At 42.8% G+C, this 16,316-nt stretch overlaps 1 protein-coding gene across 14 annotated transcripts in view; it reads right to left on the bottom strand.

Annotated features, from left to right (window-relative positions):
* The window catches only part of LOC143147504 (uncharacterized), a 51,237-nt gene that overhangs the window by 9,018 nt on the left and 25,903 nt on the right, over positions 1 to 16,316 (bottom strand). For 4 of the 14 annotated variants that reach the window (XM_076312779.1, XM_076312784.1, XM_076312785.1 and 1 more), the window contains exons 2-9: positions 9,704 to 9,822; positions 9,238 to 9,412; positions 4,668 to 4,998; positions 4,287 to 4,590; positions 3,937 to 4,224; positions 2,136 to 3,334; positions 1,067 to 1,465; positions 82 to 246 (exon numbers count right to left, since the gene is read on the bottom strand). In XM_076312779.1, coding sequence (XP_076168894.1) covers positions 82 to 246; positions 1,067 to 1,465; positions 2,136 to 3,334; positions 3,937 to 4,224; positions 4,287 to 4,590; positions 4,668 to 4,998; positions 9,238 to 9,412; positions 9,704 to 9,793 — 2,951 coding nt within the window. In that variant the 5' untranslated portion in view covers positions 9,794 to 9,822. Of the gene's footprint in view, positions 1 to 67; positions 333 to 1,066; positions 1,466 to 2,135; positions 3,335 to 3,936; positions 4,225 to 4,286; positions 4,591 to 4,667; positions 4,999 to 9,237; positions 9,413 to 9,703; positions 9,823 to 10,667; positions 12,225 to 16,316 lie in introns of those variants that run through there. The other 10 variants (XM_076312782.1, XM_076312788.1, XM_076312791.1 and 7 more) reach the window with 6 other exon arrangements.

Raw genomic sequence — 16,316 nt, 5'->3', positions numbered from 1 at the left:
CTACTCAACACTAGCGTCTTCGACGGTTGCCCTACGAGACCAGTTCGGTTGTGATCGATGATCGTACCCGGGCGCGTTTACCTGACGATGCTGGCACGATCCACAGAGCCCGATGTCGACGCCGGCACCGTACAGTTGTCACCGTTACACGATCGTTCGCCGTTGCTACTGCAAGAAGACGACGTTCTTGTGGTCGCGGCAGCTTCTCTCATCGACGCCCTTCGCGACTCCTCGTGACATTCGCACCTGTCGAGCGCCGTAAGAGCATACGTGTATGCGGGGTGTTTTTGAAAAGTGATACGAAACTTTCGAGGCTTGTAGTGCACCAAAAACTGAATAGAAAAATGCTCGGTCAACATGAGTTCGTAAATCAATCTTTTCGGAATAAATAGCGGCTGACTGTTTCAACATTGGATTGCTCGACAGTGTAGATAAGATTGGCCTCTTTGGGGTGTGGTTTGTGCATGGAGATACGAGTAGTGGGGACGAGATCAATCAATCGGAGCTCAAGTGGCTATCGTGCAGCGTATGATACTGTTCGAAATAAGAGATTATGACCACACAACAACAAAGACTTCAACATTTAACATCTCGAAAATGATTTCAGCTAGGATCATTAGTTCTTGGTTTAATTCCGCGACATCGTCAACAGGTATTGTAAATGTACCAAAATAGATGTAAGGTTGTGGGATTTGAATTGGTAATAGAATCATACCAAATCTGGATTTCTAGCAATCCTCGAAATTGAGCTGGAAGTAACTTCTCAAATGTATTTTCAGTTTCTAACCATCCCCCGGGTTAGAATACTGTGATTAATTACACTTAGAACGCCACACCTATTGAACCGATATTTCTCGGCTACAGCACTGAAGGATTGAATTGATCCGCAGATCTACGTAGTCACAGCGTTTTCTATTCGGTTTAGTGAACGCTGCGAACCTACAAAGTCCGAACCACTTTGCAATAACAACCTGTAGGGATCCTGTCTTTCGTCTACAGTGTTTCCCTTCTCACTGTGCCTCAACCATTAGGTTGGTGCGTATGAAATGAGAAATGGTATCCGTACCTGCACTCTTCTGGCTGCACGTAGCTGTAGCTGCCAGTTTTCAGTTCGTCCTCGGTCCGTGGAAGCATCTGGATCTTTTTCGGTGCTTTCCTCTTCTCCGGGATCTCCTCGAAGTTGATCCAGTTGCTCGGTCTGGCCGGTGCTCTTGGTGGCAGTGGAGGTGGACTCGGTGATTTCCCTGCAGTCTTACGACCTCCCTCGGGCACTTTACCAGCGAACTCTGTGAACGTGTTGGCCGCGTGCTTCCGTGGGCTCTTCAGTTTGCGACTGTCCTCGCGCGGCAGGGATATCTTCATTTTCTCGATGCGGCGTTCATCGAGGGACGTGTGCATCACGAACTCGTCGAGGAGAGTAGGATTTATGGGCGTCGTGGATCGCGGCCTCTCGATGGGTATCGTTCTGAACATCGCGAATAAATGATCGTCAGTTCATAAATTCAACAATCAATGAACATTGGACAGAGAGTGAATAACACTGTCGAGTGTTACCCGTGCGAATGTAAACACCGAGGGCACACTGGATTCCACGGATTCTCGCACGCTACGAACCGAATGGTCAAGTTCACGCTACCCGTGCTCGTTCACGGCTAGCGACTCGGTCACGAACACCAATGAGAGCGTCAGCTGCGCGACACGGTTGCGCAGAATCATTGCACAATCAACCGCGCCACGGAGTGGCTTTTAATCTTTTAATCTTCCGAAATAACTCATACGTGATTAATTGTTACGAAACGACGAAGCTTTACGAATAATTTCGTTATGTGTAATGTTTCGCATAGATTTACGCGACTCGATGCACGTACGTTAGATGTTCAGGAGGTTAGGCCCCGGCGCACATACGTTGCGCAGTCGTCAAGCGTCATTGGTGCCCGCCGGGAGTCACGTGTTAAGAAGGGGAGGGAGTAACGCGAACTTGGCCACTTGTCCCTCGGGTGGCAAGAATCCATGCGCGTACGAGTGTACGGGCCCACTCGAAAGCCTCGACCGTATATTATCAACCGCAAGCACCCCCCCCGATCTCTGAAAGCACTCGAATCTCTCATTGTTAATTGCAATTTCGTAACAATTACCTTACTTCTTGAAGTCGTTGTTTCACAGGCAGGATCGGCATAGCCACACTCTTTTCTAAAGGTAAAGTCGTCGGTACGTAGGGGAGATCCTCTTCGAAACTCTCCTCGTAGAACAATCCCTTCCTCTCGTCGGGTAACTCCTGAGCGAGTTTCTCGACCTTGTTCCTGATGAACTCGATCTCCGAGTCCCTCTCCGACTCCGAGCTATTGTGATCCAAATCAGAGATCACACTGGGCGCTTTCGCTAGCCCGTCCTCTGGCCTGAGCCCGTCGTCGAGCAACTCGGATCTTCTGGTATCCGAATTCTGTGTCACTTGTTCCTTGGCTTGCCTCTGTCGTTGGCCATCCTCGTCTATTCTTTCCGGTGGCTCTATCTGTTGCATCTCTTTGCTTTTCCTCTTCGGTTTCGTCACCTCTTTCTTCCCGACCGAATCCTTCGAGGAGCTACTGGACACTCGGTGCTCCGGGTGTTTGCTGTCAATTGACGACGAGGACGATGGTCTGACGGCAGCCTCGGTTGGTTTGCCGTGACCACCGAGTTTCGAGTCTTTCGAGGAACTCTTGGAGATCTCGGAATCCTTCGACACGCTACGGGGGATTCGACTGTCCCGCGAGTACGCTCTCGAGGTAGTCTCGATCTGAGCCTCGGTCTTGATCTTCATCGGTGCCGGATGATGCTCGATCGAGACCTCTGTGACTATACTACCCGTACGTGGTTCCGATTCGTACTCGTCCAGTAACTTCGTCGGTGTTTCGAGAGGGATAGAGACACTTTCCGACGGCAGAGCCTCCTCGTAGTTCCTGTCGTCCGCGTGGAGGCTTATGAAGATCGAGTCATCTTTGCGGTTCTCTTTCTCCGCGTTGAATCGAAACTCGACGTTACCAATGCTCTCCAGGGACGGATGCTCGCCAGAGTCGATAAGGTCGGTGGTCCCACAAGCGGCAGCGATCGCCTCATCGTAGCTCTTTTTCCTCTCTCGTTTCTTGAACAGACTTAACGTCGACGAGAACACCCCTTTGTTCTTCGAGTCCTTTTTCAAACTGGAGGCTCTGCTGCTGTCCGCGGACACCCTCTCGCGGGACTTCGATCTGCTACGCAAACTCTCGGTGGTGTCCTTTATCTTTGAGGTTAGACTACGCCGTGGTTTTGTGTTGGGCGAGGGTGATTCTGGGCTCAACACACTGCTGTCTGTACGTGCCTTAAAAGTTGAACACGCGGACGGTCAGAACATGCAGTGTTTCGCGATATTCTTCTCGATAAAGCTAGCGGATCGTCTACAAAGACAAAGCCAGGAGTCCGTGTGTGGACCAAACGAAGCGAGCAAGCGTAATTAAAGTACACCTAATTGCGTTAAACGCGTTGAATGCCCGGGTCATCGATGACCCCTAATTAGATACACAATACAACGATACGTGTACGATACGATCGCATACACAACGTCCAATTGGTATTACGTTAGATGCGCAAGTTGATCGATGACACCGGAGGATTTCTAACAATGCGAACAAGTTTTTCTACGGCTAATCTATAACCGATGACACTGACTCGTGCCGCACGGGGGGGCGTACGTTCATGCTGCCCCCTCTCTTTTGCAGCATGCGTCTCAGCCACGCCCATTAGTGGGCGTGACAGCGGCGCGGGCCAGCTGCGCAGAACTATGTCACTGCGCGTCAATGGTGTGTGTAATGTTTTACCCATGCTTCTAACGATAACAATTTCATTCTAGGCGGGGACTATGAAGTTCACTCGGCATTCAACGCGTCGAAGATCAACGAACGCAGAAGAATGGAAGGTTCGTACCTTGAACAGGGATGCGAAGCTGCTTTTCCTAGAAACGGAAGAGGGACTGGGCGTTCGGGAGCCCTCCAGGTCGCGCACCTTTTGATGCCTCGGCAATTTCGGGCTACCGGTCACGCTGCTGGACGTGGGGGTGGTTTGAACGATTTCTTTGAAATTCTGAGTCTTCTTTCTCTTGTCGTTGAAGTCCAGGCTCGCCGGTTTCTGAACCTCTTGGATGTGGGATCTAATCGGTTCTTCCGGGGTCGTTGTTGCACTTTGCACGTCCGTTGGCTTCCTCACGATCGGCACCTGAAAGTCGTCCGATGGTAAGACCATCCGAGAATCTATCTAGCTGCGAGCGAGCCACTCACCTCTATGTTCACCTTCTCCAGGAATCTCTTCGTGATCTCCACTTCCCTCTTGAAGATTTCCTTTCTCTCCTCGCGACCGCGTCTACGTGGTTTGTCCAGTGGGTCCGGTTTCAGGTTTCCATCCACCATGGAGACCTTTATGCTTTCCGGGATCAACGCTTTGGTAGTGTCAGCTTCCCGCTTCAACAGAATCTTCTCCAGGTCGTCCGTCTCCGGTTTCGACGGCTCGATCAGGTTGTCCACCAGCGTGGGCTTGCTTCCACAGAACGACGTCTCTAACAGGCATTTGTGCGGGCTTGGTGACCTAACGAAGTCGATCGTCGTTCAGTGGCCAACATCCCTAGCCTACGGTCATCGAAGAGAAAGACCACTCTCTCCTACCTGGAGGACGTAGCCGAAACAACCGAGAGCTTCCCGGAAGCCCCCGAACCTTGACTACCCACGGATGACAGCCTCGACGTCCTGCCGCTGATGTTCAACAAGACGATCTCGGAACAGTTGCTGTCCTTGCGTTCCCTGTCCAATTGTTTGCCACTGTAATCCGAAAGCGATCCTTCCTCCTTTCGTCTCTTGGCCAGCTTCTTCGACTCTCTTCTAAGATCCTGCTCGTGGATCGGATCTTGCAGGTCCAGCTCTTCCGTGGACGATCTCAGGTCTTGGGCGTCCTCTTTGTACCCCAAAGTCAACTTGCACCCAGGTGGAGGCTCTCCGCCTGGAATTTTCATTCGTGCACCTTCGACGATTGCGCGGAACAATGCTTTTCAAGCTTCTAACTGTTCACGGAGAACTGGAAACTCGTGAACAATCGAGGCTACCGTTTGATAATGACAAACTCGGTCCAAGAGATACTTGGTCCCGACGTAAGGATACTAGCGTGATTACAACTAAAAGTAAACTCTCTACTTCTTGGTACCGACTTTACGAACAATGCTACGCGAACGTCCAGTTTTTCTACGAACATTTCAATTTTATCGTGATTCTATCTATACTTCAACTAATTTCGTCTATCTTCGTGTACAGTAGAATTTATACAGGCTACGTTTATACAATAATAGCAGACTTTCGAAAGTTCTAATACCTGCGACGGTTCGTCTTGTCGAACCAAGTATAGTTGTTGCTGGCTATTATCGATACGGAATACTTCGATCAAGTTGCTTTAATAAGTTTAAGATACAAATGGAATAATTACACTAATGTGCTGAACGTTTGGAATCGAAATTAATGGATTCGATATCACCCTTGACCATGACCAAGTTTTAGTATTTTTTAGGCTTCCGACGGAGTGCTAACACTGTGCTAACACTGTGTTTTACCAAGTCTACAGTAAAACTATAGTGAGCAACGAGTTGTTTCAACCGAAAGTAAAACATTTAGGTTGAGAATGAAGCAAACCGGGAACCATGATGAACTAGACTGCTAAAAACATGTCCATACTACCACAGATGCATGATAGCACCAACGGAGAGGCAACCCCCACCTAAGCGTTCGATGCGCAAGACAGATGCGCAGAGAACTATTCGCCGAAAACTGTCGCATGATACGGATCGCAGAAGCGACGTTCTATCGCATTGTTAAGAAATTTCAATCTCTTTAATCTCTGGATCATCGTTTTCCGTCGAATTTCTTGTTTCGCTCATCTCGGTACATCGTTACACACCGCGATGCATTCCTTTTCGACAAAAATTGCACGAAGTAAAATCTCGACGTATTGGTTATCGATTACTCGTTTGGTAATCAGAGACGGGCAAAAATATTATCTCATCCAGGTAAAAATCACACCATACAAAAGGCAAGTGACTTACGATCCGTTATGTTTTCGATAAAAATTACAATCAGAATTTTCAAACGAGATTGTACATCACATTGAACGAATAAGGGTCTGTCTCGGATTAAGTGGAAGGAACGTTCGGAATAAATCGGTCCGCAGTGTTTTTATTCGTCGCCTGTTATTCGATTTACCCGTCTCTGTTGCCAACGCACGCGTCTGGCTCAGTGATCCGCGCCGTGCAGTCCACGGCGAGTGGTCTCCCGCGCATCTGCTTTGCGCACCACGCGGCGGCGGCTGGGTGAGGGCCGCTTCTACGCTGGCGGCTTTCGTGCAACTGTGGCAGTATGGATGTTTTTAGCGAGCTAGGTGCGTGCACCGTTTGCATGTGTCCCTCGACAAAAGCCAGCCTAGCGAATATAGGACAAACTTCCGGTACACCGCGTTTCCCTTGAATTCTCTCGTACCGTCGCGGCGCGTACTAATTCACAGAACACGTATAAACGGGAATCAAGCTCGCGTTATCTCGAGGGACCATTTAGAACCACGGTGAACGTCTCTGTCTCGATCGATCTGAACCTCGGCTCGTCGCGACGCTCTTCTCGCTATCCGGTTAGAATTCTCGCAAGAGTTTGCAAGATATTGCATTCCGTTTCCATTGCGGTTTCGTAGCAACGTCGAATCGTTCGAAGTGCCCGGACGTTTCAGCGAAACTTCGTCGTAATGAGGGTATATATCGAGAAAACTGAAATCAAAGTAAAATATACTATCTATCGCTATTCGTTCGAGTTGTTTCTACCGGAAGTTGCACGGAGCACATCAAAGTGTGCGCGTATAACGTGATTGAATTCGGTATACGGAAATAACGAGAAATAAATATTTATTCCGTTCGATTTTGCTTCCAAGTTATAAGGATCTCTGTATTTTAATAATAACGAGCAAACTTTCGTCCGCATCTCGCTGATGGTAAACATTTTATAGGTTAGACTTATTACTAGCGGGGCTGAAACTTTGTATACAATTCTGTACATGTATTTCTTTTCATGGTACAATAAAGATATTATTATTAGTAATAGCAATACTTCTGTAATATTTTAGAAAATCACTTCAATATACTTTTTGGACAAGAGCAATAGAACACTCTGTATCGCGAAGCTGATACAATTACCATCGTTATTGTAATATATAATATTCTACGAATTGCACCATTTTTTTAATAATATTTTACGAATTACCAGCATCAGTTTTGTCTACCGAATTCATCCCTAAGGTAGTGTCCGTATATTTTGAATAGCTGTATTCTTTCGAACCTTAAAGAAGTGGAATGTACAGTACCGAAACAAATCTAGAACATCTTGTTACCTCCAACATCGGAGCGACACGGATGTAATGCCGGATTATTCCGCCTATCCTCAGGGGGGAAAAAGAAATCGAACCGCGCGACGGAAGTAAAAAAAAAAAAATCCGGATCCGGTGATCCTCGAAATTGGCGACGTCATGGAATAAGCTGTCGCCGTTGAAATTTCCGCGTTAAGAAGAGAAACTAGAAAGACAGACGCATCGTCTAGCGGCGTGTAATTGAATTTTGTCACACGTTCGCTCGCTGGCTCGCCCCGGCGTAGAAAATTCAATTTTCTCGCGCAAACCGTTCCGACCCGCATGAAAACTTCTTTACTGACAACAACTTCTTTCTTCCCCTGTGCAAACGTGTTAAAGCCCGGAGTTACATCCTCAGCGAAAACACCATCGACGAGTAACAATTATAGCGAACGTAAGAGACGCGGCGAAGTTGTATATAAATGTACGGAAGAACTGATGTAAATATTGGTTTATAACAATCGAAGAACGTAAATAAAAAATGGCAAATTAACTATAGTCCGATTGCTTACAAATGGTTATAACACACCTATCGTGTAAATCAGACCGTTCTGATGATTAAATTTTATTTAATGCGAAATGGACCCTAGTGTTCATTATTATTATTATCACAGAGAATTATTATCGCGGATCGTAACAAACCTGTACAGTAGAACCTCGATAAATACAACCTCGTCTATTGTTTTGTGTCGACCATTGGAAGCTTGCTCAGGAACGAGTAAAATGGAACGTGGAAGAAACAGATACCAGCACACTTTTTCGTTCTATCTTCGTGACAATACCACCGTTGAATTGGTGACGTTTTCCCGATGAAAATGAGCCCAAACATGACCCTGATCGGATTACTTTCAATCATCAAATTTTCGGTAACATTTTTGAAAAATTTTCCAGGTAAAATTAAAAGTGATCCGAATGTGGTCGTGTTTGGACTCGTTTTTATCGGGAAAACGTCGCCAATTCGTTGCTAATACTTTTGCAAAGATACAATGAGAAATATTTAAAAATTTCACTCATTTTTGTTGCATCCCATTTTTCTTTCCTTGTAGAACGGTTCACGATGCTCGAGTCTCGATTCTAGACAATATCCACTACCTACCCTGCTCTAAAGCGAGTCAGCGCTCCCGGTCAGGTCTCTTTAAAGCAACGACTACTGTATTAGCCGCAATGTCGTACTCTCGGTTAGGTCGCTTTAAAGCAACGACTATTGTATTAGCGGCAATGTCGCGCTCCTGGTTAGGTCGCCTTAAAGCAACGACTATTGTATTAGTGGCAATGTCGCGCTCTCGGTTAGGTTAGGTCTGGGTTAGGGAATCGTATATAACATAATACGATACGATTACGTACACGACATCCAATTGGTATAATGTTGGATGCGCAAGTTGATTGATGACACCAGAGGATTTGTAACAATACGAACAAGTTTTTCTACAGTTCTCGGTTGGGTCGCTTTAAAGCAACGACTACCGTATCAGTGGCAGTGTCGCGCTCTCTTTGCGTACAATTATCGAGGTTCCGCTATACTAGAACCGTGAAATAGATTCTGGTACCTGCGAGGAGCTCCCTCTCCGGTTCGGTCGCTTTAAAGCAACGACTACCGTATCAGCGACAGTGTCGCGCTCCCTTTGCGTACAATTATCGAGGTTCCGCTATACTAGGACCGTGAAATGGATTCTGGTACATGCGAGGAGCTCCCTCTCCGGTTCGGTCGCTTTAAAGCAACGACTACCGTATCAGCGGCAGTGTCGCGCTCCCTTTGCGTACAATTATCGAGGTTCCGCTATACTAGGACCGTGAAATGGATTCTGGTACCTGCGAGGAGCTCCCTCTCCGGCGTTGAGTCTCTGGAATTACTGTCCTCATGGTGGGAGGAACTGCTGGCCCGGCTGATGTCTATTCTGGGTGTGCTGGGTGTTTTCAGCGAACTGCCAGGCGTTGCCGGCGTGGTGACCTCGACGATGCCTGGCATTCGCGCGGCCGGTTCCCCCTGCATTCAAATTCGTAAGGCTGGTTTTGTCGCTCGGGTCACAGTCACTGGGGTGTGGTGGTTGGTGGCTGGTGGTTGAGTGGTGGTGGTTGGTGGTGGGTGGTTGGTGGTTGGTTGGTTGTGGTGTTGGACACAGGTCAGCCTGCTCCGGGACACGGAGCTTCGATTTTTCAAGGGGGAACACGTGCAGATGAGCACGATCGCAAGATCTTCGACGACGATTCGAGCGGATCTCGCTCGATACACAGCCGATTTAGAGAGGACTCAGGGAGGACACAGGGAAGGACTCACGTTTTCCACCTCGTCGGACAGGTCTTCGAAGGATGCTATCGGCGCTGGTCCAAGCTTCCTCTGACGAGCGCTCGGTAATCCTGACGCCATATTTTTTGATAGCTCAGCCCTCGTTGATGCTGCAAAACGTCCTTCGTTTTATTATTATTATTACTATTATTATTATTATTGTTATTATTATCATCATCAATTATTAATATCTAGGGGTTTGCACCCTTTAAGTAGGTTCGATCAATAAACGAGGCACAACAATGGTTGAGATGAATCACTTTTAATTTATAGTTGTACAAATAGTACGATACAACCGTTGGATGTGTGTAATTTTTGTTTAGATATATATTTTGGTTTACTTTTCAAATTCGTGAATCATCAGCAACCGTAACTTGTTCTTTTCCTATTTTTGATACGTATATTTCTTTTTTCTTTATTTTGTCGTAGATGCTAATAATATTTAACTCATCTTTCTCTTTGTGTAATAAAGACACTATTATTATTATTTGTAGACGACGTAAATGTTACCGAAAAGGAGCCATCACTATTATTCTAAATCTAATCAGATCCCTGGTGTCTTATCTACTATATATCGTCTCGTATTATGAAAAACAGAGAGGTCATGTGACGTAACCGTGGATTGTGCAAAATAAAAATGCGAGATCCGTCCTAACTCTACGAGCTTTTAACGACCTTAAATCAAGTTAAATCGAGTGTCTTTTGTAATGGATCGTAGACACGAATTAACCTAACCTGCTGGTATCTAACTCGAGTGCAATATACTGGGTGTTTGATATAAAACGATCGATACGATTATCTGAAAAGTTCAAGGATTTGTACAAAAAATATTTATCGAGTCATAGATCTTGCCATTATAGCCATTTGGCAATTTTTCTTTTTTAAATCTTTCTTTATAAATATTCTATTGGTTATAGTGGCGCCATCTACGTATCAGTGAAATTTGTAGTCAAACCTCGTCAAACCTCTTCATAATCTGTGTAATCTTCTACATCCACCAGTTTTTCAATCGTTCAAATTGACAATATAATAAATATTTAATTCACAACTTCGAGGATACTTTTCACTCTTTCGACACTGATATTTTTTAGTACTATGTGTGTCAAGGTTCGTCCAAATGTTTCGTAAAAACAATGATTACTCAACACTGTCCAGGTTTCCTGTACTCATGGTACCCACACTTTTTCAACCCAGGACCGATCTTTCTTTCCACGTGCAATACAATCGAGTCGCGTTCAATACGATGTTTCGCGCGTGTCCCTCGAAAAGTAACTTCAGAAGCCACACTACGAAGTGGAAGTTCGCTTCTACGACTGACGCGAGAAACTTCATTACGTATGCAACGGTTAATGATTCGTTACGGCCTTACGTACGAATCGAGGAACGGTCACCGCCCAAAGGAGCTAATCAGAGCCGATGTTAGAGCGTTTAAGCGAAGGACGAATCGATTAACTCGCGCTGTGCCGACATCGAGGGTCACTCGTCATACACCGTCGTTGCTCGAGTACCGCCGCTCTAATTTTTCCATCCGACGATCTTTAAATATTTCCCGCCTCGCTTGAACCACATCGTCATCGAAACGATCAAGCAAATTTTGGGACAGTTTGGGTCTACGTCTTCCGCTTAAAGGGGATGATGTTTTGACACTCTAGTCGAATAACATCTATTTCTTCCTGATTTTTTTCCAAAGAAACCACAAGACTTTTCGGTACAGATTTTTCGCCTGTGTATTTATCTATATTTACACTAGGTCTGTGATTTTTTATCAATTAAAATAATACAAATTGCAGACGTTGTACAACCTTAGGTATTCTGGTGATCTAGCCAAAAAATATCGACTTCTTTATTTTTTTTCGAAAAAACGACAAGGCTTTTTAATATGGAGTTTTCATCTGTATATTTATCCATGTTTGTACTAGGTCCGTGATTTTTTATGAATTAAAATGATACAAATTGCAGAAGTTGTACAACCTTAGGTATTCTGGCGATCTAGCCAAAAACTATCGACTTTTTCTTCATTTTTTTTTTTTTTTAAACCACAAGGCTTGTCGGTATGAAGTTTTCACCTGTGTATTTATCCATGTTTACACAAGAGGTATGATTTTTTATGAATAATAATAATACAAATTGCAGTAGTTGTACAATCTTAGGTAAAGCGTGTTTTGAAAAACTGGTTCGAGTAGCTGATACGATTCCTGTCATTCCGTTTATGCAAAATGAAAAAACCAGACACATCTTGATCAGTATGAAAGTGGCTATGGTACCAACTACCGAAAAGAAAATTTCTTGTAATAAACAAAAATTGGGACTTGTGAAATTTGAACATTCATTTTTTCGTGTCTTCTTCGCCTATTAATGTATTAGACAAAAATATAAAACAACATCGATTCTCTCGAAATTTGAAGTGAAGTGACCGAGTAAAACCTCAGATATATTGTCAGCCATTTTAAAAAATTCGAATTCGAGAAAAATCTGTTTAAAGTTTTCTTTATCCACGCTGCGAGCCGTAAACCGTTCTCTTCAAACGTTTACAACTTCGTTAATTTTACAAACTCGAGGAAATTCCTTTCCACGGATATTTACGAAGGCATGTACTTCGTGAAAATAAACAAGAGGAAAAATTCAGTCGTTTCAGTCAAATTACCAGAATACCCTCTCTTGAAAGGTCTACCAACGTGACGAATACAAACAATGAACTTTTTCCTTTCGATATTTTCTCAAGACTTTAAACCTGAAAAATATTACTTCGGAAAGGATCGCGATGAAATTCGAGAATTAGCAATGTTGCAGAACTTTAAATTGAACTTTCGACGTACTCTCAAATCGTACTTTAAAAAGTTTCCTCCGAGTGACGATTTTCAAGCTGATTGGTACGGTACTTGGGGAACCAATAGACCGATTGGTTCGCCATTTGGCGCACATGTAACGTAAGTGGCTTTACCAGTGCCCGAACTGAACGAAACTCGATTTCTTTAAAAGTTTCTCGAACGAACACTTTCACGAAGAGAATAACGCTCTTCTGGAAGATTTTCTCAAAATCACGCGGAAGAATTAACAGAGAAGGTTGCTTCTTGACGAAAATGAGCAACCAGCGCTGACAGCGGAAACCGCAGGAAACAGTGGCTTCCTTGTGAGCCCAACAAGTTGCTGCCGCAAACAATCTTGTACCTGGGAAAACTCAGAAGGATAATGGGATACACGTCGAGCGATGAACAGCTGCAAACAAACTAGTCGCTGTCTCGCGTGAATTTACCTACAATGTAGACTTCTCGAATTTCGAGTACAATGCTAATTATTATTTATAGATACTACGCGCGCGGTAAGTGGGATGTAAATATGGCACGTAGACAGTGTAGAATGGATGTGTAGAATTCTAACCTGAATGGAAATAGTTAAGGATTCTGACTTTCGTGTACTGTGGATTATTATTTGGTTATCGTTACGATTAAATAACAACGCGTTAAATTTCGTTGAATCTCGAAGCCTGTGAAATCACATTGCTGCGCTCGCATACTGCAACTTTTCGTTAAAAGTCGCGATTTTTACCTCGATAAAAGTTTCGAAATTATTCTCGGCACTTTTTGGCTCTTGAATTAGATAAACATTGTTTTTTGTCGTTGTATCTTCCAGGATAGGAGACAGTTGTGATTTCTTCGATGAGAATGAGTCCAAACGTGACTTTACTCGAACTGTTTTTAATTTCATGTTGCTCGAGTCTTCCGAGAGTCTTATGAAGATGGAAGGAAGAAATTAAAAAAAATGTTATTACACGTTACAATTTTATATACACATTACATACGTACGTGCAGCATTACTTCGAAGTTCAAGTATCCTACTCGTTATAAGTCTCCGAACGGAACCAATTTCGAGACTCTTATCGAGGAGTTCGTCTAGACACACTCAGTGTCATCGTAACGATGTATTTTGGTACTTGCTAACTCGTTTACGAAACGATTAATAATATCAATAATAATAATAGTATTACAAATTTAAGAAAATTGTGGACACTTTGGTACGGAATTAAAAGACTGATATCTAAAGAAAATCTATTTATGAGCCGTGCAATCAATCCGTGGCTTAAGTTACACAAAGCTTTCTGCATCGCATTCTTCACAACGCAAAGGACAAACGATCCATCTCGAGTCAGTGCGCCATTAATTCCTTGTTGTTCTCTTTGAAACAGAATACCTGAACGTCGAATGAAATCGAAGAACCTGTCGACTGCTTTCTTACACAGTAGGGAAGATATAGAAATTCGACCCTCGAGGAAGAAAAGGGTGAATCTACAGCATAGAGTAAAAAATATATATTCTCCGTGTTTCGTCAACCAACTTCAAATTCGTACACTATCGATAATTAACTCGCGTATTACTATCGTTTTTTTTTTTTTTTTCAAAATCTCTCACAACTCTGAACGAAATTAAAATTAAACAATACCATTTTATAACCAAGTCCAAAGTTAAAATAACTGTACAACATTGAACGAAATTGAAATTAATTAATATAATTTTATAACAGAGTTTACAATTTTTTGTACTGTTTAAGTGTAACTAAAAAAAACTAGATGTCGCTATTAGACAGCTTTTTGGTAGAGTTTAATATATATATATATATACAGAAAATGTAATTTTTTACAAAATATTGCACTATATGGTTGACCCCTAATTTATGTAACTTTTTTAAAATGTTTCACTTGGAAAAATAAATATATGCCTCTGTAGGATTTTGGTTAATTGTGTCTCCCTTTGATTATTGCGATTTCTATTACGTTTATTTATGTACTATTCAATATACGGTCCATAGAATTCTGTCTTTTAAACTTACAATTTTTTATTCTATTTTTTTTTATTTTTTATAATTCCTCCTTGTACTATTCTTAATATTTTCAAGGATATTGGCACGTAATACATATGCGTTTACTTTTTAAGTAATTTTTACTACAATATCACAAAAGTGATCATGGAAGTTACGAATTTGTTAAAAGTGCGAACATACATTTGAATCAGCTAGTTATTTTTAGTTCGTCAAGTTTGTACGTTGGCAACCCTTATCGACCTAACCAAGATTGTCTAAGATGGGATTCCCTCGTGTAACGTGACCGTTGACAAGCGAGGTCGTCTATTCTCTACCATAATAAATTCACCGATTTGTAAATCATAATGAACAATATTTACATTAAAATCTCCTAACCATAAAATATTGCAGAGTCGTTACAAGATTGATAGATAATATCGAATTAAATTTTTGTTCACTTCGTATAAAATAGTTCGTCCCTTACGAGGTTAATGGATCGCAGATTGTTTACTTCAGTTTTCAAAAACAAATAAAATACAAACTATAAACAAGTGTCACGTATACGTGACAGATTATTCAAAATTTTTATTTGGTCCACACAATTTATTTCTAATTCTAATATTATTATATACGTATCATTATTATTAAAACGATGCACTACTTCAAAATCAAAATGGCGGACAGTTTTCCAACTAACGATAACCCAACGCGTTAAATTCGATTCGTAAGTTTGAGGTTAGGTTCCAAATCAACATTTATCGAATCGTGACTATTATCGTAATATTTTCAACACAATCGTTATTTACGTTTCGTTTCGTTTGCGTTTAATAACGAGGCGATAAAATTGTGAAATAAAAAAAAAGAACGAATCGATTTGGTCGTTACAGGAGTAAAATTAGAGAAAACGACACGCAATCAGGAATCACAGTTTTGGTATTTATCTGTCGAGCGGCCAATTAATCGTTCCGATACCACGATCGGTCTTAATTAAAAGATTCGGTCGAATGGATCCGACGTGCGAGTTTCGTGCGAAATTGACGCATTAGAATGAGCTGTTCTGGAAAAAGTTACTCCGCGATGTAAGAAAGGTCGTTGATACGCTGAGCCAATTAGCAACGAAGTCTCGAGGGGCTCAGACTGATTCTCGTGCTTCAACGTGTTAAACACACTGTGTTCAGCCGTACGCTTTCTCAGCAAAAACAACCTTCTAACGACTATGGTTCTTCTACGAGGCGATGATCGAACGAAACGGAGAGAAAGTTGACGGGGTTGCGCGAGTGAGGTTAGGTTTCGAAACAAAGCCGGCCGCACCGCGTCTTGTACTCGTTTATATATGAAATCGGATCTGTTCAACGGTATACTAGTTAATACCGATAAGTATCAATTGCAAATCGTTATATCGAGGTATCTAACAGGCATTGGAATAAATTGTCATTTTGCAAGGCTGCGTGTAGACCCCGTAGCCCGAGGCACCAATGGAATATAGTTCACGATGTGTACGCGTACAGTCTCGTTCGAAAGTCACACATCGCTCATTTTAATAAATGTTTATCGTACGATGTAAATGGATAACTGGTGAAAATGTTTTTTATATTTTTAAAACTGTATCGCACTTTTGGTAATTTCCACGAAAGAAATGAATAATTTCTTCGAATTGAGAAGACATTGAAAAATATTCAATTCTGTGTGAAATCTTCAAATCTTCAAATCTTCAATTTTTTCAAACGTGATCGAGATTGGACTTATTCTCACGAGGTTCGAAGAATCATCTGTAATGTATTTTTATTTTTCAAATACCAATAACAGATTA

This window comes from Ptiloglossa arizonensis, chromosome 5, assembly GCF_051014685.1.
Source record: "Ptiloglossa arizonensis isolate GNS036 chromosome 5, iyPtiAriz1_principal, whole genome shotgun sequence".
In the NCBI taxonomy this organism is placed as follows: Eukaryota; Metazoa; Arthropoda; class Insecta; order Hymenoptera; family Colletidae; genus Ptiloglossa; species Ptiloglossa arizonensis.
The sequence above is the reverse complement of the archived record's forward strand: the minus strand, read 5'-3'. Positions and strand labels throughout refer to the sequence as shown.